The sequence below is a fragment of the Elephas maximus genome, chromosome 19 (assembly GCF_024166365.1).
Source record: "Elephas maximus indicus isolate mEleMax1 chromosome 19, mEleMax1 primary haplotype, whole genome shotgun sequence".
NCBI lineage: Eukaryota > Metazoa > Chordata > Mammalia > Proboscidea > Elephantidae > Elephas > Elephas maximus.
This window is the reverse complement of record NC_064837.1, coordinates 52,748,761-52,772,595: the sequence shown is the minus strand read 5'-3', so window position 1 is coordinate 52,772,595 and position 23,835 is coordinate 52,748,761. Positions and strand designations below refer to the sequence as shown.

General features: G+C 49.4%; 2 protein-coding genes across 17 annotated transcripts in view; both read right to left on the bottom strand.

Annotated features, from left to right (window-relative positions):
• STH (saitohin) overlaps nucleotides 1–15,662 on the bottom strand; it is a 283,897-nt gene extending 268,235 nt beyond the window's left edge. Inside the window, 3 exon segments of the mRNA XM_049860236.1 lie at nucleotides 13,238–14,148; nucleotides 14,150–14,315; nucleotides 15,649–15,662. Coding sequence (XP_049716193.1) covers nucleotides 13,978–14,148; nucleotides 14,150–14,315; nucleotides 15,649–15,662 — 351 coding nt within the window. The 3' untranslated portion in view covers nucleotides 13,238–13,977.
• MAPT (microtubule associated protein tau) overlaps nucleotides 1–23,835 on the bottom strand; it is a 129,745-nt gene that overhangs the window by 7,589 nt on the left and 98,321 nt on the right. For 9 of the 16 annotated variants that reach the window (XM_049861625.1, XM_049861630.1, XM_049861633.1 and 6 more), the window contains 4 exons: nucleotides 22,823–22,952; nucleotides 17,422–17,687; nucleotides 4,304–4,396; nucleotides 709–790 (listed from right to left, as the gene is read on the bottom strand). In XM_049861625.1, coding sequence (XP_049717582.1) covers nucleotides 709–790; nucleotides 4,304–4,396; nucleotides 17,422–17,687; nucleotides 22,823–22,952 — 571 coding nt within the window. Of the gene's footprint in view, nucleotides 1–708; nucleotides 791–4,303; nucleotides 4,397–16,519; nucleotides 16,961–17,421; nucleotides 17,688–22,822; nucleotides 22,953–23,835 lie in introns of those variants that run through there. The other 7 variants (XM_049861628.1, XM_049861631.1, XM_049861636.1 and 4 more) reach the window with 2 other exon arrangements.

Below are 23,835 nucleotides of genomic sequence, written 5' to 3'. Positions count from 1 at the left end.
CATGGACTGCCAGAAGAACGAAAAAGTCTGTCTTGGAAGAAGCACAGCCTGAGTGCTCCTTCGTAGACTACATCTCACGTAATTTGGATATGTTATCAGGAGGGACCGGTCCCTGGAGAAGGACATCATGCTTGGTAAGGTACAGGGTCAGCGAAAAAAAGGAAGGCTCTCAGCGAGATGGGCTGACACAGGGGCTGCAACAATGGGCTCAAACACAACAACGGTTATGAGGATGGTTCACGACTGGGCTGTGTTTTGTTCAGTTGTACAGAGGGTTGCTGTGAGTTGGAACCTAACAACAACAACGTGGGATGGGAGGGATAAGCACAGGGTTGTGGGGGGCACTCAAATAGCATCATTTTCTGTTTAAACAAAGCCACAGTGGGGGCATGGCTAGGGCCCAGGGGTACCATGCTGCAGCTGGTGCAGCTGGTGAAATAACTCCCATGCCAGTGGAGGACCAAGTGTACAGTCTGCTTGGGGAGCCATGGGTCAGGGTGAAGACCAGCATCTCCATTCCTCCCTCACCTTGTCTTGGCCATCATGGCCCTGCTCAGGAGCGAATTCCACCCTCAACACTGGCCTTGATGACCATCAGACATATCTTTCCCAGCCACTTCAAGAGGATCTATTGAAGAAAGCTCCACCACACAATCCTGTCTCACCCCCAGCACCCTTCTGTCTGCCCTCCCCTTCCGCAAAGGCTACCTGGTTTATGATGGATGTTGCCTAAGGAGCCACACTTGGAGGTCACCTTGCTCAGGTCAACTGGTTTGTAGACTATTTGCACCTAGAGATGAGAGAGAATAAGAAAGACACAGAGAAAGACAGACAAAAAGAATAAAGTAGAATTATTTTATTATGGGTGTAACTCAATGAAAAGCAGCCGTATAAGCCTGGGCTGTGCTCAGACGGTGGTTCCCATTTCCCACAAGGAATTACAACCTAGTCATGGTGGAAAGTATGCTGTAGGGATTCTGCTAACTCTGCCCCAAGGGAGCAGGGTCTCCACAAAATAACTGTAGGACTGGAGTGTCTTCAATCCCCAAGGGACAAAAGACCCTCAGCAAAAAGGAGGGACATCTTGTCATCATGCAGGGTCCACGCCATGTTTAGCAAACACTAGTCAAATGTAAAAAAAATCACTCCCTTTCCTGACGTGAAAGTGACGGGTCACATTCACTGGAGACAAAGAAACAACCTGTATGTACAACATCTATTTGAAAAAGTCTCTATTAGAAAGGCAAGATGGCTATCTGCTTGGCTTCCGAGAGGAAAGAGTGGTGTTAGGATTGACAGGCAGGCTTTAACCCAGGAGAAAAGCTCTGGCAAAAGCCAAACCCTAGCCCCCACGACGAGGGCAGTTCGGATCAGCGAGCATGACCAGGCCAGTTCAGCAGCTCGGAGAACTCAGCAGGTACCTGGGCACACCAAGTGGCCTGGACATTTGGGTTCTTTACAGAGAGGAGAAAGCGACACTGCCAGGACAGGCAAGCGGCGCAGCAGAGCTGGGCAGGTTAGTGTTTCAGCAAGCTCACGCAGACTTGGACACACACAGGAGGTCTGACAGGCTCCAAGGCTCAGAACCAGGTCTGGGAGCTGGAGTGCGGCCCCGCCATGCCATCCACCCTCCTGAGGGGCAGGCCAGAACCTAAGCTGCCCACTGACCTCAGCCCAAATACCACACCCCACAGTGAGGCTGTGTCTCCCAGAGGCGAGTCTCCACAAAGCCATGGCTGTGAGGGTCCCCAGGTGGCTGGTCACTGGTTGACACTTCCAGAGCCCCTGGGGCTCCAGCAGAGACCATGTGGGGTCACCTGGTGCAAGAAGCCAGTCACCCCCGAGCCAGCCACTCCCAGGAGAGAGATGGCACGTGGCCGAGAATGGGTTTACCAAGGACACCAGAGAAACAAAGGAGCTTTCTACTGAGATCTCAATCACCTGGAACAATCCCAAATTAAAGTCATTTTGGTGTTTACTGCTCGTTGGCGGATAGTTCAGTGAGGCAGACAGACGGACATGGCCTGTGCGTGTCAGTGGGTGGAGCGGAGTGTGGGAAGACATGGATGCGGCAGCCTGCACGTGAGTGAGGGTGTGGAAGTCCTTTGCAGAGGGTGATTTGGCCTTTTGGCCCTAGTTTTGTTAGTAGGTCCACACCTGAGGCCAATGAGTAAGCCCGCTCCTCAAGAGGGACATCTGGGGTCGATGCTGACCAGATGCTGACCAGTAAAAGCCTGGGAAGCTGAGGCTCACTGGAGCTTCCTGGTCGGAGAGTGTGAATGAAATTCTGCTTTCTAAGGAGAAACCCCCACCTCCCCCACCCCATCCTCAGAGCTTGTGGTCCTGGAGGTGGTGCGAGGGGCTCTGGGAACTCCTCCTGGCAGGAGCAAGCTGGATGTAAATATTGGTGTGGCCAAAGCTTATTCTCTTTTCACTTCATCCTGGACGAGGTAACTGAGAAAGACAAGAGGATTCAGAGATGGTGGCTGCTTCCAGGCTGGGAGAAGGAGGGGAGGAAGCCAGAGGCCTGAGCCCAGGCCAGAAGCACACTAAAGGGCCGAGGCTAACAGTGCGTACCTGCCTCCGGCCAGAGCCTTGCACCAGGAGAAGAGTTTCTGTGAGGACTCCTGCTGCAAACAGGCAGTGGCCACAGGCCAAGGACAGCGCTTGGGCCAGCATGAGGTGTCCTGCAGGACAGATGCCCAGTGCCCCCGAGGGAATTCCCTGGCATCCTGCACTGCATGCAGCTCCCTCAGCCGTCACTAGTGGGAGGACCCGGGCTGTCCCCGTACTCTCCCAGCTTCTGCTCAAGGAGCTGTCAGCTCAGAACCATTTGACCACTGGAGCTGGAGCCCATAGCCCAGCTCTCCAGCACAACCTCCCGCTGGCAGTCCAGACTGAGTCAACCCCAAGTACAAGGCCTTGGTCTTCTGGCCTAAGCCCCTCATCTGCAGTGGAGCTGAGAACCAGGAGTCCCAGCTGGAACAGGACCCACACCCGGAGAGCATCACCAAGGGCTTGGTGGAGCGGGGGTGGGAGAACAGGTGTGGGGGAAACAGGGACACCAGCAGACATGGTGAGGAAGCGTTAATAAAGCGCCATGCAGCCACCTGGAACGCTTGCTACCCAGGATGGGGATGGCTCAGTGCCGAGTCAGAACTCCGGCGTTTAGGGCCTGAGGCAGCAGCACATTGCAAGAATAAACCCTCCGGGCTGGACCGGATGCTGTGCAGGGCCCAGACTGTGTGTTTTCTGGAGAAAGAGCTCCCCCAGGGCAAGATGCCACCCTCAGAAACCACCCTCCCTGGGGGGACCTCAGGTCTTGAACCTCCAGCTTCTGGTGTGTTTAAATGTTTGCTTACAGCTGGCCTGGAAAGGCTGGGGACTGAGGAGGGCATTAGGGAAGAAGGGCCCAGCCTCCGGGTGAAGTTTGAACTCAGAGGTGAACCTGGACCCAGAGGACGAGAGGGAATCCAAGTGGACCACGTGGGCAGGTGGGATGTGAGGATTTGAGTCCCAAACACCAACTTTACACATGAATCTCACAGGGACACACCCACTGGGGACACAGTGGGACCCCAGGACATTTGGAGGAAGCCACATTGAAAGACAGCCTTTTGTGAACTGAGGCTCAAGGCCAAAAGCAGTTTCTCCACAAACCTCCTCAGGCAGGCCCACTGGGCACACTGCTGTCTAGCTCTTTTGCAGCTGCCAGTGAGGCTGGAGCTTGTCTTAAAGGAGAGCTGAGAGGCCTGGGAGTCGGCTCATCCCTTGCAATGCAGAAAACAGCTGAACAGACTTGTTTTGCCCTCAGGTGGGGCAGTAAGGCCTTTATGCCCACCTGTCAGAACAGAGGGGCCAGTGTTCACAGTTGAAGCACCTTGAGTGCTGGGGGGAGAAGGAGGATGAAGACCAGTCTAGGGGGTGCCCCCACCTTCAGCCCAACCTCAAACAGGGGCTGTGGGACCCCTGGAGGCAGGTGCTGAGGAGTGAGTGGGGTCCGTGATTGGTCTTATGCTCGGAGGACTCCTAGGGAGGGGCCAGAAAGGGGATCAATCTTTTCTTATTCTGCCCATGCAGTCCATGGGGCTCCCCTCCTAGAACATGGTGAAGGGCTTTCTGAGAACAGTAGATGCCGGCATGGGATTTGGGGAGCCTGGGCTATACTTTTGTAGGGGACACGGATAGGTCCCGAGCCTGAGAATGATTTATTCTATGCAATGTCTCGCAAGTACACAGACTCATGCCACTTTCGGAAAAAGAAAACCACAGTACGGTGCATTGAAAGTGTGAAGGTACTCACACTGCCGCCTCCTGGGACGTGTTTGATATTATCCTTTGAGCCACACTTGGACTGGACGTTGCTAAGATCCAGCTTCTTATTAATTATCTGCACCTTTGATAGCCAGAAAAAAAAGTTGAGTGACACACCCCTGGACCACTGCTCTGTGATAACAGACTCAGCGCTCTGACTTCAGGTGGGGAGAAGAGGCCCCTCTGCAGGGGTTGTCTGGGACAAACTGCCTTCTGAGGAGTCACAGGAATCCAAGTCACACCTCCCAACAGAAGCCAAAGAGACTGACCTTCAGGATGACAAGGGAAGAGAGGGCTGCCCCAGGAAGGCATTCCAGAAAGGCAGGTGATGTGAGGTGGGCCCCACCTTACAGCTTTGGGGTTTACAAAACATTCCTCAGGAGGCAGTTACTCAGTTTACAAAAGGGCTGCTTCACGGACGCCCCCAGAGAGCACCTCCAATGCCTGTAAAGTGTAAACCGGGACTGAAAGTTCCCTAGGTTGGAGTGGAGTGAAAAATGTGCTCAATGACATAAAAAAAATAAATACCAAGTCCCACCTGCATCCTCATCCACACACCCATCAGACCCACCCGAGTGGTCACCAAGAATTTCATGTGGCTGTTCTCAAGACCAGTTAGGCATTACAGTCACCTGTGGATATTAAAAAAAAAAAGCCAGACTGCACTGCTGGCCTAGAATTAATCAGAACCTTGAGTCTGGTGGAAGTGTCTAGACTGTTGACCATCTTGCAGGTGATTCTGATGCATAGCCAGGTGTGGGATTCACAGACCTCATGGGTGGGACCCAGGTGGCTTTGTGGAGAAGACACAGACTCCCCTTCATAAGGGCTTTGTCATGGGGGACTGGCAAGCGCCTTCCCCGCCCCCTGTCCACTCTCCCTCTTGTCTCCACACATCCCATCAGGTGCCAAGAGGAAGCTGAGGCCATGTTCCCAATTGTTCTTAGCATTTCTGAGACAAGCGTGGCCCAGGTGGTAATCATTTGACTGGATTTCTGGTAGGCTCTTCTTTTGCCAAGGAGCCCCGGAGGCGCAACAGTTAAGCACTCAGCCAGCCCAAAGGTTGGCAGTTTGAATCCACCCCGCAGCTCTGTGGGAGAAAGACCTGGCAATCTGCTCCTGTAAAGATTACAGCCCAGAAAACCCCATGGGGCAGTTCTACTCTGTAACATGGGGTCAGTATGAGTCGAAACTGACTCAACAGCACCTAACAGCAATCTCTTTCTTCAGGGGTCCCGAGGTGGTACAAACGGTTTGTGCTCGACTACTAACGTAAGGTCAACGGTTCAAACCCACCCAGTGGCACCATGGAAGAAAGACAGTTTCTTTTGTTTTTTGGTACTTCTTCCTCCAGTCACCAGAAAGGTGTGGGGATATTAATATTTTGGTGAAGAATGAATTTTACTCAATTTGCCTAAAAACTATGAAATAAACAGGCAACCATAGTTCAGAGAAAAAGTTGCAAAATTCTAAATTTTTGTTTGCTGGGTCAGTGATGATCCAACCCTTGATGGGAAATAGTATGCCTCAGTTTTTATTAATCACAGATAGAAATATCTGCCAACTGGAATTCCCAATTAAGAACCTGCATTGCCAGTTTGTTTCTGAGGTTTTAGAAATAGTCCCGAGATCTCAGTTGCTGCCCTTGAATGCTGGGTTGGGGCCACTGTTCCAAATGCCAAATATCTGTTAGGATGGGCTGGGGGTGGGGGCTACATCTGGCTGGACAGGTACATGGGCTCATCTAGGGAGAAGGGCCCCAAGTTCTACCTAACGTGGCAGAGGCAGCCATGTCGCAGGGTTCACAGGTCCTCAGCAAACTGACAACACGGGGACACGACGGCAAGGTTTTCATCACGCTAAATTTTGTCCATTCTGCTTTTTGGTATGAAAGCAACATTTCCTTTACCACATCATGCCGGAGTCAATAATATTATTTTAAGTGTCCTTAATCTGGCAAAATAAAAATATACCAATCTTATATTGGATCCCACCCCCAATTTTTTTCTTAATTTTACTGGTCTGAATCTAAAAGTCTGAGAACCAGTATCTAACTGACCTCTTCATTTTCTTTTGTATTTCTTTAAAAAAAAAAAAAAGCTATGCATTTTTCTTCATTCGAGAAGTAACGTAACATTATGACTTGGAAAAATAGAGAAAGTTAAAAAGGCAAAAGCAAAACACTTTTCTTATGACCCTGACACAACCACTATTACACAACCACTACTGCATTTTGTTGTATTTCCCTGAGGTCTCTATTATATAAATATATACATACATATATACATATATATACTATATATACATAGAGAGAGAACACCCCTGGTGATACAGTGGTTAAGAGCTACGGCTGCTAATCAAACAGTCTGCAGTTGGAGTGCACTAGCCACTCCTTGGAAATCCTCTAGGTCAGTTCTATTCTATCCCGTAGGGTCACTGTGAATTGGAATTGACACAATGGCTATGGGTTTGGGTTTTTTGTGTACATATAATCTTGCCCCCTTTATCAAGTAACATCATAACCTAAGCATTCTCCATGTTCCTATAGTCACCAGAAACATTATACGATATCCCATATTGTGAATACCGTTCCTGTGCTACCAGATACTTGTATTGATTCCATTTTCCGTAATATAAACAACCATACCATGAACACCTTCCTGTAAGACGCTTTCTCCATATTATGGATTATTTGCAGAGCACAGAGTCCCAGAAATAGAATCTCTGACTCAAAGTTATAAATATTCTAAAAACTCTGGAAACAGTTCACCAAATGGCTTTCTGGAAGGGTTGGGTTAATTTACCCTGTGAACACTGTAGAGAAAGCCATTTGCATCGTGCTACTGTTGTGTATTTTAAACACTATTTTGCTTATTTCTTTGACCAACATAAACAGGGCTGTATTGTTGGCTTATTCTGCATTTCTCTGACTATTATTGAAATTGATCTGTTGCCCTCTTTTTGCTGGGAGGTATATTTTTTTTCCTAATGCACAAATTTTTCTTTTGTAAGCTCTCCTCTGGTTGGTTTTTAAGTATAAAAACCATTTCTCCTTTATAAAAAATAAAAAAAAAAAAAAAGGCTGGAGAAATCCCTAATCACCTTTCTCCCCTACTATCCTCCTGTTTTACCGATCAGGAGGTCACATGCAGCCCAGAGAGGCTCAGTGACTTTCTCAGCTCCACGGCAGAACTCACACAAGAATCTAGATCTGGGTGTTTCTGCCCTCCACAGCCTACCTGTATGACAACAAAGTTTGGCCTGAGTTGTCCTCAAGGCTGTTGCCTCATAAACCAAATAAAAAAACACTCCCTTTTGGCGAGCACTGACCTTCCTGCCTGCCAGTAAGGAGAGACTAGGACACCACCTCAGCCCAGCCTTGAGCTGGGAGGAGGAGGGAGACAGGGCATTCTCACACAGCTCCTTACAGCTGCTGGAGTCGCTGTCACCCTGTGCGTAATGTCTTTGCATCAACTCCTGTCACCCTCAGATTTTAAGAAGTCCCACAGGAACTCTTTCTTTGGAATCATTTTTTATTCATAAATTACCCAGAAGCCAATTTGCCTGCTTTCAGAAAGGAATTGAAGCAGTTTACATTTTTTTTTTTAAAAAACACAATAAAACAAGAACATTTAAAGGATAATGTTAAAGGAAGCAGAGGTCATCTAAACTGACAATTACAAGACCGATCATTACATTGAGCTCTGAGCTTCCTCGAAGCCAAGGCAAAAAAGGGAAAAATGATGGGTTACATAACCCTCCTTATCTGATGAAGTAAACTTACCAGTTTTTCAAGGAAGACAGTGTTATTTTCTGTACTCATCTGTACAAGAAATTCATCAAATGGGTCTTTATCAAGGGGCATTAAGCAAGAATTCAAGGTCTGCAGCATACATAGGAATGTTTTTTCATGTGCCTTTTTCTTACTCCAACCCACAAAAAAAGCAACAAGCTTTTGTGGGATTTGGCCATAGACACAAGAATGTTTACAAAACAGACCTGAATTACTGTTAGTCCTCATGTTAAGTAAGCACGCTTCACAGAATTCCAGATTTGCGGAAGGAAGGAAGAAAGGCACTCATCGGCATAATCAGAATCCTGAAACTTAATTTCTCAGCTAGAGTCACATGTATGATATTGTGCTCCAGCTCTGGACACTGGAAATACCCATAAGAGGAGAGAAGAGTTTGGGAAGCTCCACATTTTGATCCGCAGGACCCTTAATCAGGGTAGAACTTCCTAAGGTCGGGGTTTGACCCAGAAGGGAGTCTGGGACTGGAGTGGGGCTGGGGGCAGGTCTACTTTGGTTTGATCTGTGACCTGGAGGGCCTTAAGCAGTCCCAAACTCTCACTAGATCATGCTGTAGTTCCGCTGGGCTCAGGTCTCTCAGGGCTGGCTCAGAGGGGACCGGCCCTCCTTCCCTGCACTGAGCCTGCAGGCCTGCCCTCTCCCCCCAGGCACTTCCCTGGTGGCCCCGCTGAGGGACAAAAGTATGCTGTTTCTGGCTCAGCCTGTCTCCAGCACCACGTGGCGTTCTGGGCCAGGTTTCTCCTCCTCAGGGTTAACAGGCCCAGTGCTGAAAACTGGAGTGGCTGCTGGGTGTTCGGTTGAGAATTTAACCTGAGGTGGGCTCTGGGTACCCACACCAAGCCTCTCTTCAAGTCTAAGGTGGTCAGCCTGGGAAATGACACAGGAAAACCTACCTACTTATGGTTAAGCCAACCAGCCAAAGAGATCAGGTAACAAGGAAGAGTCAGTCACCTTTAGACTTATTTACATTGTTCCTTTAAACAGAGAGGACCTCTGGTGGTGCAGTAGTTAAGATCTTGGCTCCTAACCAAAAAGTCAGCAGTTTGAATCCACCAGCTGCTCCTTGGAAACCCTGTGGGGCAGTTGTACTCTGTCCTATAGGGTTGCTATGAGTCAAAATCAACTCAGCAGCAATGGGTTTTTGGTTTTAAACAGTGATCTACCAAAGGTCCTTTAAAAATGATTAGATTTACACAAGATTTTGAAGAAACAGACACTATGCCCAGAGAGATGGCCAGAGGCTCTCAGGGTTACTGGTTGTCCCAGAGGAGGGTCTCCACCTGCCTCTGACCTGGCACAGTTCCAGAGGGACAGTAAACCAGCCCAGGCCCACTGAGTTCAAATCACTTAATTTACTCCACATAAATGTTCTATGCATGTGCTTTTTTACTATTTACTGTAAGGTTACTAATAAATGTAATTCCTTTAAAAATACTTCAGTTTTCTATTATGGTCTGGTGAATGGGAAGGGGTGGAGATATGAAGAGGGGTGGAGACAGACAGAAATAGATCAGAAAGAGGGGTGGATAGAGGTGAATGGGAAGAGAGAGAGACACCAAGACTGAGGGACGGGAAGGAAGGGGAGTGAGGGCAAAACAGACACACACATTTAAAGAGAGAAAAAGAACAAGTCAACATTGACACAGAGAACCAAGCAACAGCTCCCAGGGCAGAGAGCTAGAATGGAGGGGGATCTTTACAGTGTTCCATCACCATCTCGTGGCCGTCTAGAATATTGCATCCCAAGGCGTTAGGATCCACAGCTCTGGGATGTTTGTTCCTACCTTTTTTTCCTTGAACCTTCACATCCAAACTGCTGGCCTGGCTACCAGCTCCCTCCTGGGCAGCCTCAGAGGAAGTGGCTGTAGCTGCATCTGCTCAGAGACGACCAGCAGGCGCCCCCCATGCTCAGGCTCCTGTGCCCTTCTTGGTCAAGACCCCTGCTCTCCTCTTGCCTCGTTCTCCCTGTTGTGTGCCGTGGAGTTGACCCCATAGTTGACTCACAGTGACCCCATAGGACAGAGTAGAAATGCCCCATAGGGTTTCCTAGACTGAAAACTTTACGGGAGCAGATCACCAGGACTGCAGATCACCAGGACTTTTCTCCTGCTGAGCGGCTGCTGGGCTGAAACCTCCTACCTTTTCGTTAGCAGTTTAATTAACTACTTCATCCCCAGGGCTCCCTCCTTCTGCTCCAATTGCTCCTTTTACAAACCTCTCTTTCCCCTGGCCTGGGCCCTGAGGGCAGGAACTCACCAGCATGGGGCCTAGCACTCAGAAGGGCTCCATAACTGTTGGCTGAATGAATAAAGGAAGGAGCCGGCTTCTGATGCTATTTTATGTTTAATTTTATTGGTCATGTTTCCAATCTATTTCTGTTCTTGGTTTCCTTATTCTTATTTCTTTTCTTTTATTCCTCCCCCTGCAACTAAGAACATAATTTATATACTGCAGTCACGCAGTCACTTAATTTTTTTCTTTTTTTAGTAACAAAAGCATTTAAAATTATGCATTCTCTTCTAAGCACAATTTGGGGGCACCTCCACATTAATATCGGGGTTCGTTACCCATGTACTTGGAAGTGGAGTTACAGAGGAAATGTTTTTAATTTCCAAGTAATTGTGGTTACGTTAGTAATCCTCATACAACTAATTTCTGGTTTATTACGTTGTGATCAGAGAACAAATAAGTTCAACTTTTGCTTCTCTATATTTATAGGTACAGTATTTTTCTTTGCGGACTAGATAGATTATTGACAGAGTATCTGAACACTTCACAGTAGGCAAGCCCCGTTGTACAATTTATTCCTGGATTTTCCTGCTAACTTCCCCTTTTCGATTACATGGAATGCCTGTGTCCTTTTTGCTGTTACTTTACATTTATGTGGTGCTACCAACCATCAGGAAGATGGCACAGGACCTGGCAACGTCCCGTTCTGCTGTACATAAGCCTGCCAAGTTGGAGCCAACTCGACAGCAACTAACAACAGCTATTACTTAACACTTCTAATTACTGCTGCGTTTCTACCTATTTTGTTTGTTTTTCCTGATTATAAACATTTTCATTGTAAAAAATTGGGACGGGGGAAAAAAACAATCTATATGAAAGTAGTGACTATCAATATTTTCTTTCAGTCTTCTAGGCCCACTTTTTCATAAAGATAGTAAGCACAACCTGCATGATTTACGGAATTTTATTCCCCTAAAATTCCGTAAATTCCCCTAGGTGCTATGAAGTCGATTTTGACACATAGTGACCCCATGTGACAGAGCAGAACTACCCCATATGGTTTTCTAGTCTGTGGTCTTTTTTTTTTTTAGGCTATACTCTTCACGGGAGCAGATCGACAGGTCCTTCTTTGAGAAGCTGCTGGGTGGGTTCAAACTACCAACCTTTCTTTTGGTTTGCAGCCGGCCACTTCACTGTTACTCCACCAGGGTTCCTTTTTAACTTAATAGTATAACATAATTTATAATTTGTCATAGTTAGTAAACATTCTTTTCAAAGATCACTTAAACAGCTACATAACATTTTATATATGGCATCGCCGTGGTTTATTTAATTATCACCTTATTGTTAGACACTGGAGTTGCTTTTTTGTGTATGTTTTGCAATTATAAAGTTTGACGCACATTTTTGCCCTTAAAAGCTTTTCCTGAATTTTGGGTTCTCTTGGTTTCCTTCATTTAGATTATACAGTGCTTACAGTATATGGGGCACTATGTGAGGCCACAGGGACGTAAGGACCTCAGTGCGACCTCACAGAGCCGGCGGGCTAGCCCAGAGGAAGGAGGCACAGGCACTACGGCAGATCACTGGTTTAGTAGGATTAAATCGTGAAAACCCTGAACATTCCTCCCTTACATCCCAAAGGGCTTGTCCCAATCTGCACCCTCACCAGCACAGAAGAAGGCTGGCTTCACATCCCTTACACCTGCAGTGGGTCATTTAAAATATTGGTTCTTTGTGTCTGCCCTTCCTTCCACCCCCATATACATGGTGAACAGGGAAACTCAGGGACACGGGGGCCCAGCCTGGGCGGGGTCTGAGCTGAGCCGACTGAGAAGCCAGGGCACGTGGAATCTGTGACCAGAGACAGATCAAGATGGAAAGAAGAAAACCAGTCACCAGAATGGGGGTGCATGGAGGCCCTCGAAGTTAGGGTTGAGGCCAGAGGCCAGCAGGTGAGAATTTGGGGATACCTGGTTCTCAGCTTGGACTGCACATTGGAAACACCTAGGGTGCCTCATCTCTGAGGTTCTAATGGACCAGGGGTGAGGCTTGGGCACTCCAGGTGACTCTATTTTGTAGTCAGGATCCAGATGGCCACCCAAACTCTCAGGAGCAGGCTGGTTCTCTGGGCTCCTCCTCCCCTTCTCTGCCCACCTTTAGTCAACTCAACCAGTTATCCAATGTGGCCAACTGATATCTGCATTTTTCCTTAAAAAGAATTTTGCTTCAGACTCTTAAACGAACACATTTTTATGGGTTGAATTGCATCCCCCTAAAATATGTGTTAGAATCCTAACCCCTATACCTGTAATGTAATCTGATGTAATGTGACATCATCCCCTTCCATAATGCAATCTAATGCTATGTTAACGAGGCCATACCAGTCTACCGTGTGTCCTAGTCACTTCTGAGCTGTCAGAAGAGCAGACAGGACACTGAGACAATGAGCACAAATGGGGGAAGATAGAAGCCACTCGAAGATCATCAAGGAACTGAGGAATGCCAGAAGGGACAGGATGTTCCCCCGGAGCCGGAGCCGACATAGAGAGAGCCTTCCCCTAGAGCCAGAGCCCTGTATTCCAACTTCTCTAGTCTCCTGAGCTGTGAGAAAATACAATTCTGTTCTTTAAAGCCACCTACTTGTGGTATTCTGTTATGGCAGCACTAGGAGACAAACACATATTAACTGTAGCAAATCATGAAAACAGAAACGCTCAAAGAAGAAAACAGGTGTTTAAAACAGGGATTCCAACTGGTTTGTTTCCGTTCAATCCCCTGCTGAGAATTTACATTTCCACCCCCAATATACTGACTCAGAATCTACATTTTAACACGATTCCCAGGTGACTCTTACATATGCTAAGAAGCCATATGAATCACCTGGGGATTGAGTTAAACTATAGATTGAGTCAGTATATCTGGGGTGGAAATGGAAATTCTCAGCAGGGGGTCAAACTGAAATGAACCAGTTCAAAGCTCCGGTTTCAATCTTTTTTCCAACAAATGATGTATGTACATTGATCTACTGTGGTTTTCATTCTCTGCAGATTTACAGACATGACTTCTGTCTGGGTCTTCCTTATTCAGTGTGATCATCTCTGGGGAGATGAGCGAGTCTTCAGGCTCCTATAGCTCTGTCCCTGCTGTAGCTGAACACTTACTGAGTGCTTGCTGTATATTAGGCTCTACAGGAGGCCACAGGGACACAAAGACCTCAAACTCACCAAGTCTTAAGTCTGGCCCAGAGGAAGGAGACACAAGATACCTCAAAGATCATTTCAAAAATCTTTTCAACAGATCCCATATGCTTTTTTTCCCTTTTCGTTTTCATTTTTCCTGAAGATTAACATGTTGATCTTTGTTATACTGAGATTTTCTTTGTTTCAATTTTCTAGGTTTTTCATGAGATTTAAGGGGAGCCCTCCCTCTGCCACTTACTTCCCCATACCTCTTCCCCCTAACTAATCCCAAGAAAAGTCACCCTTTCCTCTTTAACCCTTCAGTAGATATTTAACTACCATTTCCTCCCAGTGAGGCGAAGTCCCAATCTGAGGGCGCCTCCCTTCCTGTCCCACTCTGGGACATTGAGTTGCTTGCACACTCAGCCACAAAGAAGAAGGTCAGTCCTGGATGGGCAGCCCTGGGTGGAAGGGGTGGGCCCAGCCCTGAAAGGGGCCTTCACTGGAAAGTTTTCTTCTCTGCTCAGCGCTGTCACTGCTGAGCTCAGCAGAGATGAAAGAGCTGGTCCACACGGTGCCCAAACCTTCCAAGCCAGCCTCAGATGAACCCAGGGGCCAACAGGGGAGCCGCTCTCCATGCCGAGCTGAGGGTTTCGGCTTCGGCTTCCTGAATCATCCACTCACAGACCCACCAAGTCCAATTAACCACACGTTCAAGGAGGGCTTCCCACTGGCACAGCCTTATGGGGCTGCAAAGATATGGGGAGATACTGCCTCCCCTTCACTACCATTTAGATGAGGGAGAGGCAGACCACTAAGTATGGTTTAGGGCTCTCATGGGTGTTGAGAAAAGAGAAGGAAATCCAGGAAGACTTCTTGGAGGAGATGGCATCTGAAGTTGGACTTGAGGGAACAGTGGAGATAAGGAGGGAAGGGCATTCCAAGCAGATGGAATGAGCAAGGAGGGAGAAAGCAGAGGTGCCCCAGGGGACAACAAACACAGCAAGGTGGAAATCGGGTGAGAGGGGGTAGGCAGGAGGGGGCAGGGCCAAAGCCCTGAGGAAAAGCAGTAGATTTCGGCTGTAAGGAAGGGGAGGATTGTTGGTTTGAGTCTTGGTGTAGCCAGGGTGTAGGACCAGGAGACTGATGGTGGCAGGGAAGAGTGACAAGGGCGGTGAGGGCAGGAGTAGGGAGAGGAGACAGGACAGAGGCGAAAGCCGGGCAAGGGACTTATCCTGGTGAGAGGCCAGGATGGCGGGAGGGGTGGTGTGACTGCCTGGGTGGTCACAGCACCTTCCAAGTACTGCTGCCCTGAGAAGTGAGAAGATACTGGATGTGTCTGGGCCAGCAACTTGGACGACTGAAGCAGGATATTTGGGAGAAGTGCGTGGGTGATGGGAGAGGAGGCAGGAAAAGCAAGACAGGGCACGTCATGGAAAGTTCCGGGGCACATCATGAGGGTCAGGTGCCCTGGAGAGGGTTGGTCAGGGTGGTCCTTGAGCGGGGTTTCCTGAGTTAATTTCTGAGGAGTGCAGACTGGGAAGTCTAGAGTCACCCAAGCTGGGAAAACACTTTGAAGTCACCTGCAAGTTTCCCCATGGAGGCCCCTGACAAGACCACGGGGTGCGGGGAGGGGAGGCACCAGTGAACTTTTTCTTTTAAAAGCTAAACACATGCCTGGGTGTGAGAAGCGGGACCTTTAATTTAACGGGGACTGTTGGCCATTGGGAGCCCTGGTGGTGAAGTGGTTAAGAGCTCGACTGCTAACCAAAAGGTTGGCAGTTCGAATCCACCAGTCGCTCCTTGGAGACCTTATGGGGCAGTTCTACTCTGTCCTCTAGGGTTGTTATAGGTCGGAATCTACTCAACAACGGGTTTGGTTTTGGGCTGGCCATCGTGCAGGAGATTTAAAAAGAGCAGCCAGCCTCCTGTGTTCCCAGGGAGCTTTGTCCTTGTCCTCGCTGCCACATGTGAGTCACTGCCCATCTTCCCTGGATTAGGGGAAGAGCCTGGGCCAGGGCCTGGGCATGGGGCCCTCAGAAAGCTTGCTGAATGGATGCATGTGATTGAAAAATGCGTCATCATCGTTTCACCCGATTGGCCTTTTCTAACCCATTACCACGCATCGCAGCATCCACAAAGTTGTCTTGGGGTGAGGTTTCTGCAGCCCAGCAGCAGTCAGTGGGGTGGGCGTTTGCTGTGTGGGATCACAGCTGGGTGGGCAGGAAGAGGGGCCCTCGGGCTGGGGAGGGGTGGGGGGTTTGGTGTCCTTCGGCGTAATGAGCCTTCAGGACAGCACTGGTCAGAGCAGGGCAGTCGTCCTGGGAGAGGACTGGCGTGTAGAGTTTTGTTTCTCATTTTTAAAAGAGGCAAATGGTCAAGATGTGCCCTGAGAACAGGGCATTCACAGGACACTCGCTGTGCTGAATGAGGGGCTTACCACTGAGGGTGGGTTGGGGGTGGCAGACCACTGCACCATCATGGAAACCCCTCTTGCTGGGGGTCCCTTCTGCCCCAGCAGTTTGAGAGAGGCGTGGACTTCAAACCAGCACCCCTAGCAGCTTTCTAAGTCCCTTCTGAAAGGAGGCAGGATGTCTTTACAAAGGGGGAGGACAGGCAATGCTGAGGGTGGGGACCACCCCAAGATGCCCAAAGATGGGCAGCCAATGAGATGCTGGCATTGCAGTAAGACCAAGCTACCAGCCCCAGAAAGGGGGGACTGGCCCCAAGAGGCTGCTGATCTCCCCACTGGGGAGGACCCTTCAGGGCCCCAAGGTTTGAAAAACGACAACACGAAGTCCGGAAGTCTCCAGAGAGAACAAAACATGGGGTTTCAGGAAAGGCCAGGAGGTGACCTAGGCCCCACTGAGAGGCCCTCCCTGCACCTGTGACCCAGGGTCTCAGGTGGGGATAAATAAAATCAACACTGCGGAGAGTGCCTGCCCACCCACCCACCCACCCACCCACTTGCTTGCTTGCTCCTGTGGGGAGAGACAGCTGTCTCTACCGGAATGGAGAACGTTGGCTTAGGTTGCCTTACAGTTGCTAAAGTTCCTCCAGCCTACCAGGAGGCTCCCTACCCTGAAAATGGCCCAGCGCAGAAGGCCCAGCACTTCTGTGATCTCAACAAGGGAGTCATGGTCTTGGTCTGCCCCCTTGGAGTCAGGAAAATTCTTCACATGCCCCCCATGGTGCCTCCTTTTCTCCATTCTTCCCCTGGTGCTGGGTGAGGAGGGAGCCACCCTCCCCCAGGTGCTGGATAAGGAAGGAGACCAGGAACAAGAAGAAGAGAAAGGGGGGTCCCAGCCAGTGCCTCCTCCGCCTTGGGCCCTCAGAAGCTGGCGTTTCCCTATTTTAGGAGGCCGAAGATGTTCATAAGCGCCCACTTGGCTCTGGAAAAATCAATCATCCAAAATGGAACCCCCTAGAATTGAAGATTAAAGAGAAACCTCACCTAAGTGACTATCCAATGAAAGCCAGAGCTGCCCAACTAGACTGTATTATGTTACAACAGGAGACAGGCTAGGGAACCCTTGTGAGTGCCCCATTTTGAGAAGCCCCAGGTCACGGAGATACAATCCTGTAATCTCTGATAATGTCCGATTTGCAGAGCTGAAATGGGGAAGGAAAGAACTGGGACTTTCTTTCCACTGACATGGCACTCACAGCTGAGTGGTGACCCTGACAAAGAATTGAGAGGTCCAGGTGGGGCTGGGGTGCTATATGAGGACCCTTTTCGAGCAGAGCCAGGCAGGTGGTGGAAGCTGAAGCACCAACCCACCACTGTGCCAGGTGGGCAGGGCCTCGTGGAAGTCCTGGTCCCTCCCCTGGTGGGTCCCTCCCCTGGTGCATGGCACACACTCAGCTCCCGCCGCCCGCCCTTACCTTCCCACCGCCTGGCTGGTGTTTCAGGTTTTCAGTGGAGCCAATCTTGGACTTGACGTTCTTCAGGTCTGGCATGGGCACAGGCGCCGTCTGTAGGCGGCTCTTGGCCGAGGAGGGTGACTTGGGTGGGGTGCGGACCACTGCCACCTTCTTGGGCTCCCGAGCGGGTGGGGTTGGCAGGGACGGGGTGCGGGAGCGGCTGCCAGGAGTCCCTGGGGAGCCGGGGCTGCTGTAGCCACTGCGGTCCCCAGACTTTCCAGAGTCACCTGGAAAGAAAGGAAGGAAGATGGTGAGGCTAGGATTCAGGGAAGAAGTTAGAAAAGGCCTCGGGGCTAACGTCCAGTGGGCCTGTGTCCTGACGCAGGGCTGGATTAAGCTGGTAGAACAAGCAGCAGGAGGACAGCCCAGAAGCCCATTTCCAGAGAAGTGTATCCTCTTCCCTGCCTTGTCACTTAGCAACAGCGACACCCCATTTCCCAGGAAAGCAACAGAGTGGTTATCAAGGACTACCCAACACCCGCTCCCAGAGACTGAACCAACTCCAGCACACAGCCCTGGGGTCAGAGAGGACTCTAACTAGCTATGTGGTCTCAGGCCAGTCATTTCCCCTCTCAGGGACCTCTCGTGGAAAACAGAAGTAATTATATACCCATCGTGAGGGAGTCTCCAGGCGGTGATAGTGTAAAACTCTAGTGCAGTTCTACGGTGGTCTTGACCCTGAACGCTGGTGACAGAACAAAGGACCCCACTTCTGCCCTCACAGTCTGCACTGTTAGACTCCCTTACTCACAGAGCGTATATTAAGCTGCTCAGCAAGTTCAAGGCCCCTTTCCCACTGACCAGGCTCCCCGACTCCCTTTTGGTGAATGGTCCAGAGCCGTATGCTTGCTCCAGGCTTCACCGTCCTTAGCTCTGAAGACAAACCATGACACTTCATGCCCTGCTGTCCCCTCCCCTAGAGCTTCCTTCCTCCATGCCAGTGCAGATAAATACCAACACACCTTTCCAGGCACAGTGCAGGTACCATCCCGCCAGGAAAGCTGCTGGGGTCTTCTCCTCTGCCTAGCAGTCCCACCCTCCTCTGGGCACCTCCATTTCTTCACTTGGGCATGCCCCTATTACACTTCAATAGTTGATGTTTCTGTGTGGCTCATGGGCTCCGTGGTTCTCTAAGTGTGGCTCATGGGCTCCTGCACCAAAATCTACAGGGCCACTGGGGGAGCAGGACATGTAAAATGCAGATTTCTGGGCCCCGTCCAAACCTGTTATATCTGAATCTCTAGGAGTGGGGCCTGAAAAAATCGGTTTTCTCCAAGATCTCAGGGGATTCTTGAGCACACTCAAGTCAGAATTCCTGGCCTAGATGCTGGGCCAGCTCTGAGAACTTGTGCAGCTGAATTTTACTGCTGGTCCCTGAGCTTCCAACAGCAGTGTCCACCCCCAAGCCCCACGAACCATCTGTGACAAACATGGGATCCACTGGACCCCATCCTGGAGAAGGGCAGCTCTTTGTCAACAAATTGATGATGTCTGTTATCAAGTGAAGACTAGGCATCACGGTTTTGAATGTGTGAACTTTCACGCCTACTGGATTCCTAAAGTAGTCAAGTTCCATGCTGACAGGACAATGAAGAATTTTCTCATTTTCCACATACGGAAACTACGGATGGGCCTCTGCCTCCCGGTCTCAGTCCTTCTCCCTGCCTCTGCAGCCCTCCCGCCTTCTGCTGCCCTGCCCCAAAGGACACAGGGTGGCCTGTGGGCTTCATGGTGGCTTCAAATTCTTTCTGTGCCACTTACTGAAGAGTGATCTTGGGCAAGTCACTTAACCTCCCTAAGCCTGACTTCTCATCTGGAAACTGGGGAGAGCAAATGTACCCTGCAGGGTTATGTTTTGAAGACTGGATGTAGTAACAGGCAGTGTCCAGCACAGCGTCTGTCACTCACAGGGTGGGCGTTTAATCAGTGCCAGTGGGAATTTCATGCTGTTGCATATTGGATAGGAAACCCTGGTGGCATAGTGGTTAAGTGCTACGGCTGCTAACCAAAGGGTCAGCAGTTCGAATCCACCAGGCGCTCCTTGGAAATTCTATGGGGCAATTCTACTCGGTCGTATAGGGTCGCTATGAGTGGGAATCAACTCAATGGCACTGAATGGTGGTGGTGGTGGTGGTGGTGCATATTGGATGTGTCCCCCTGAAAGATATGTTGAAGTCTTAACCCCTGGGGCCTGAGAATGTGACCTTGTTTGGAAATAGGGTCTGTGAAGATGGTATCAGTTAACATGAGGTCATACTGGAGTAGGGGGGGTCCTAATCCAGTCTGAGTGGTGACTTATAAAAGAGGAGAAGAGACACAGAGGGACACAGAGGGAAGACAGTCATGTGAAGATGAGGCTGAGGTGGAGTGACGCTGTAGCTGGGAACCAAGGAATGAACGCCTGGGCGACCAGAAGCTGGAGAAACAACAAAGGCTCTTCCCCTACAGCCTTTGGAGAGAGCATGGCCCTACTGACACCCTGAATTCAGGCTTCTGCCCTTCAGAAGCAGCCCTGGTGGTGCAGTGGTTAAGAGTTTGGCCGCTAACCCAAAGGCCGGCAGTTCAAATCTCCCAGCCATTCCTTGGTAACCCTATGGGGCAGTTCTACTCTGGCCTGTAGGGTCGCTATGAGTTGAATTGACTAGACGGCAATCGTTTTTATTGATTTGGCCTTCAGAACTGTGGGATAATAAATTTCTGTTGTTTTAAGCCACCTACTTTATTAGGTGGCCCCAGGAAACTCATACACACACCTAAACCTGGGTTAGGAACAGTCCAAATCTCCAATACTCACAGCTGTCTCCAGGAACATGCTTGCCCCTACCCTCCACCCCAACAGCCCTTGGCCATGCCCTTGTCCCCAGAGTAAATGAGCACACACGGGATTAGAAAGGTCCCTCAAACAAACGTTTGCGCAAACCACATGCAAGAAGGGAAACAGGAATTCTCACTGTTCCATCTTTAGGCTCACTGGGTAAGACCTGCATTTCAGAAGCAGGTACTCCCAGCTCCGAAAACTGAAGCTGATAACAGCCACGCACGCAAAGGGACCCTCCCTACTGGGGGAAGCAAGCTCAGAATTACCTCTCTCAGATTTAGCCCCTGCAGGGGGTAGTTTTCTCTGTACTTTCTTGGTAGCTTAAAAAGAAAAATCCACAGAAAGCCTCATTATAATCAAGCCAACACTGGGTTTCAGTGAGGTCTTCTTCATATGCTGGTGCCCAGGCATGCATGGCCCGGCCAACGGTGAGCGAGGCAGGCGGCAGGGACAGGGAGCGGGGGCCCATTCTGGGAAGAAACAAGGTGGAGGGAGGGGAGATCTGTCCTCCTGCAGCCTGCCACCCAGGAGCAGGTAAGATCACGATAGCCAAAAGGTGTAAACAACCCAAGTGCCTATCAACAGGTGGATCGGTAAACACAATGTGGTACATCCATGCCATGGAGTATTACTCAGCCATGAAGAGAAACGCAGTTCTGATACATGTTGCAACATGGATGGACCTTGAGAACATTGTGCTGAGTGAAATAAGTGAGACACAAAAGGACAAATAATGATGATCCCATGTATATGAAGTATCTGGATCGGCAAATGAACAGAGACCAAAGTTTATTAGTGGTTACCAGGGGCAGGTGGGAGGAACAGGAGTTACTGCCCAAGGGGCACTGAGTGTTGGTTAAGGGTGGTGAAAAAAAAAACTGGCAACACTTAGTGGTGATGGTCACACAACATGGTGAATGTAATTAATGTCACTGAATTGTACATGTTGAAATGACAAATGTTTTGTTATATATATTTTACCACAATAAATTAAAAAAAAGGAGAGAAGTGTCATCCTTGTTTCAAGAAGTGTGAGCCAAGTGAAAAAAAGCAGGAGCAAAATTGTAAATAAAGCCCAATCGTAATCCTGTTAATTACCCCTCGATGGCATGTATTATACACATAAGAAAAAACACTACAGAGAAAACAAAACCCATGGGCCTTCATGAGCAGCTGTCCTTGCAGACCCCATAGCTACCGTGCCTGTGGGCCAAATGCCATGGCAAAGCCACGCAGCACATCAAGGGTTTTGAGGCCAAGGAGAAGAACAGGCACTGTGGAATGGGCCTGGCCTCCACCAAAGCCCATACCCAGACCCACAGTCCTCCTGAGCACCTTCACAGAGCCATCGCAGACCAGATGCCCCTGGGTCATATAGAATCTAAATCCAGTTGCTTGGGCCAGGTTGCCAAGGCAGCTGGGGAGAGAAATGCTCAGCCTGGCTGTCCCTAATCTCTAGTCACAGAGGTGACTGCTGTTACTTAGAGTTCCTGGGTGATGCAAACACTTAATGCGCTCAACTGCTAACTGAAAGGTTGGAGGTTCCAGTTCACCTAGAGACACCTCAGGAGAAAGGCCTGGTGATCTACCTGCAAAAAAACCAACGATTGAAAACTTCATGGAGCACAGTTCTACTCTGACACACATGGAGTCGCAATGAATCAGAAGCAACTCAGTGGCAACTGGCTTAGTGGTTGGTATTCTTACTAGCACCACTGGAAGCAAAATAGCTAGACTTTGACTGGTACTCAGACCCACTGGTTTTTACTCACAGGAGCGCCGGGGAACGGGCACAGCGTGCGACTGCTCAGCTAAGACCATCAGGTTTAATACAGGACTCAAAACATGCCCAGCATGCTGAGCTGCCCAGGGGCTGTGCCCAGTGTGGGGTCATCCATAGGGAACTACCCATGCTGCTCTGCTGTTGCCAGTGACAGCAGCCACACATCTTACTTGGGGACTTAAAAACACCTCATGCTCGGGCTGCCTCCCGGGGGCCCTGGTCAGAGAAGCTCAAAGAAGACTCTTTCCTACCACTCATTGGTTATGTGGCTGTATTTCCTCAGGCATAAAGTGAGCTGGTTAGATCTAGTCATGAAAACTCTCAGAGCCTTGATTTCTTCATTGATAGAAAGTGGGGGTTCAATCTCTACCTCACAAAAATTGTCAAAGGATCAGAAAGAAAACAAACACCATAGTGCTTAGTAAACTGCAAGGCCTTGATCAGCTATCAGGGGTTATTAATTTCCAGGGGCCTTCAGAGGTGGAATACGTCCCCGGACGGCGCAGTTTGTGATCAACTACTAACTAAAGGTTGGTGGTTCAAGCCCACCCAACAGGGCTGTGGAAGAAAGGCCAAGGGTGATTTTGGGGATCTGCTTCGTAAATATTACAACCAAGAAAACCCTATGGAGCAGGCCTACTCTGTAATGCATGGGGTCGCCAGGAGTTGGAACTGACTCAACGGCAAGGGGTTTTCAGAGGTGGGGGTTGCCCCTACAGAGAGCTTCCTTGGAGCTGGATTCAACAGAACATTCTTCTTACCAGTGCTGGGTGGTGTCTTTGGGGTAGACGTGGTTTTCGCAGGAATCCTGGTGGCATTGGCTGCGCCTTTCTGGCCCGGAGGGGCAGCTCCCCGGGGTGTGGAGATCTTCGTTCCAGTTTTATCTGCCCCCTGTAAACCGAATCACGGTACGGTGGTTTTACGATGGGGAAATGTTATTGTCACCTAGAGTCGATGCCAGCCCCTCACTCTTACTTTGACTCTAAAAGAGGCTAAGATTGGGAATGACCCTTCGCCTACCACATGGAACAAATGTCTTCGACCATCACAAGCACTTGCCGGGTACACAAACCCATAGCACAAATTGTTTACATTAGTTACCAGAATGAATTGTGCTAATGTATTTCACAAAAATGCAATAAAGCTTATAAAAGTGATCTGGTTCATAGCCACTCAGTGTTGATCAATGAGCAGAGCACTAGCCGGCCATGGCTATGTGGACATCCGTTTTCTGACTCTAATTATGAATTTATTTGACTGATGGGTGGTTGGTTTCCTCAGAGGTGCTTGGTCTATGGAGATACTGTTGAACTTGACCAAGTGTGCCAACCAGAGCTGGGCCATATTCTTTTGTTCTCCTCTAAGCTACCCTGAGATTTCAGTGATGCTTCAGGTGTGCTGAGAGCCCTTAGCCAGTGAATACCAGCCGTTAGTTAACACATCACCCAAAGGTTGAGAGATAGTGTCGGCACAAGCACAGACTACAGGTCACGGCCAGTTGTTGGGTTTGGTTACTGGGTACATGACCTTTAGACATAACACAAACTCAAAAAGAAACTGACATTGACCAAAGACCATGAGATGGTTCAGGAGGGCGTGAACTAGGGGGCAGGTGTTGCGACGCAGTGAGGCTGTCCAACCCAAATGACGGCGATCTGGAAGCGTTTCCAGTTTCAAAGTCAGGAATGGACAAAGGAAGCCAATTAGAGTGAATTCCCATTTTCCAACCAGGGTCCCATAGTGTGCCTTGGGGCTGCTGCTGTGAGGAGCTAAA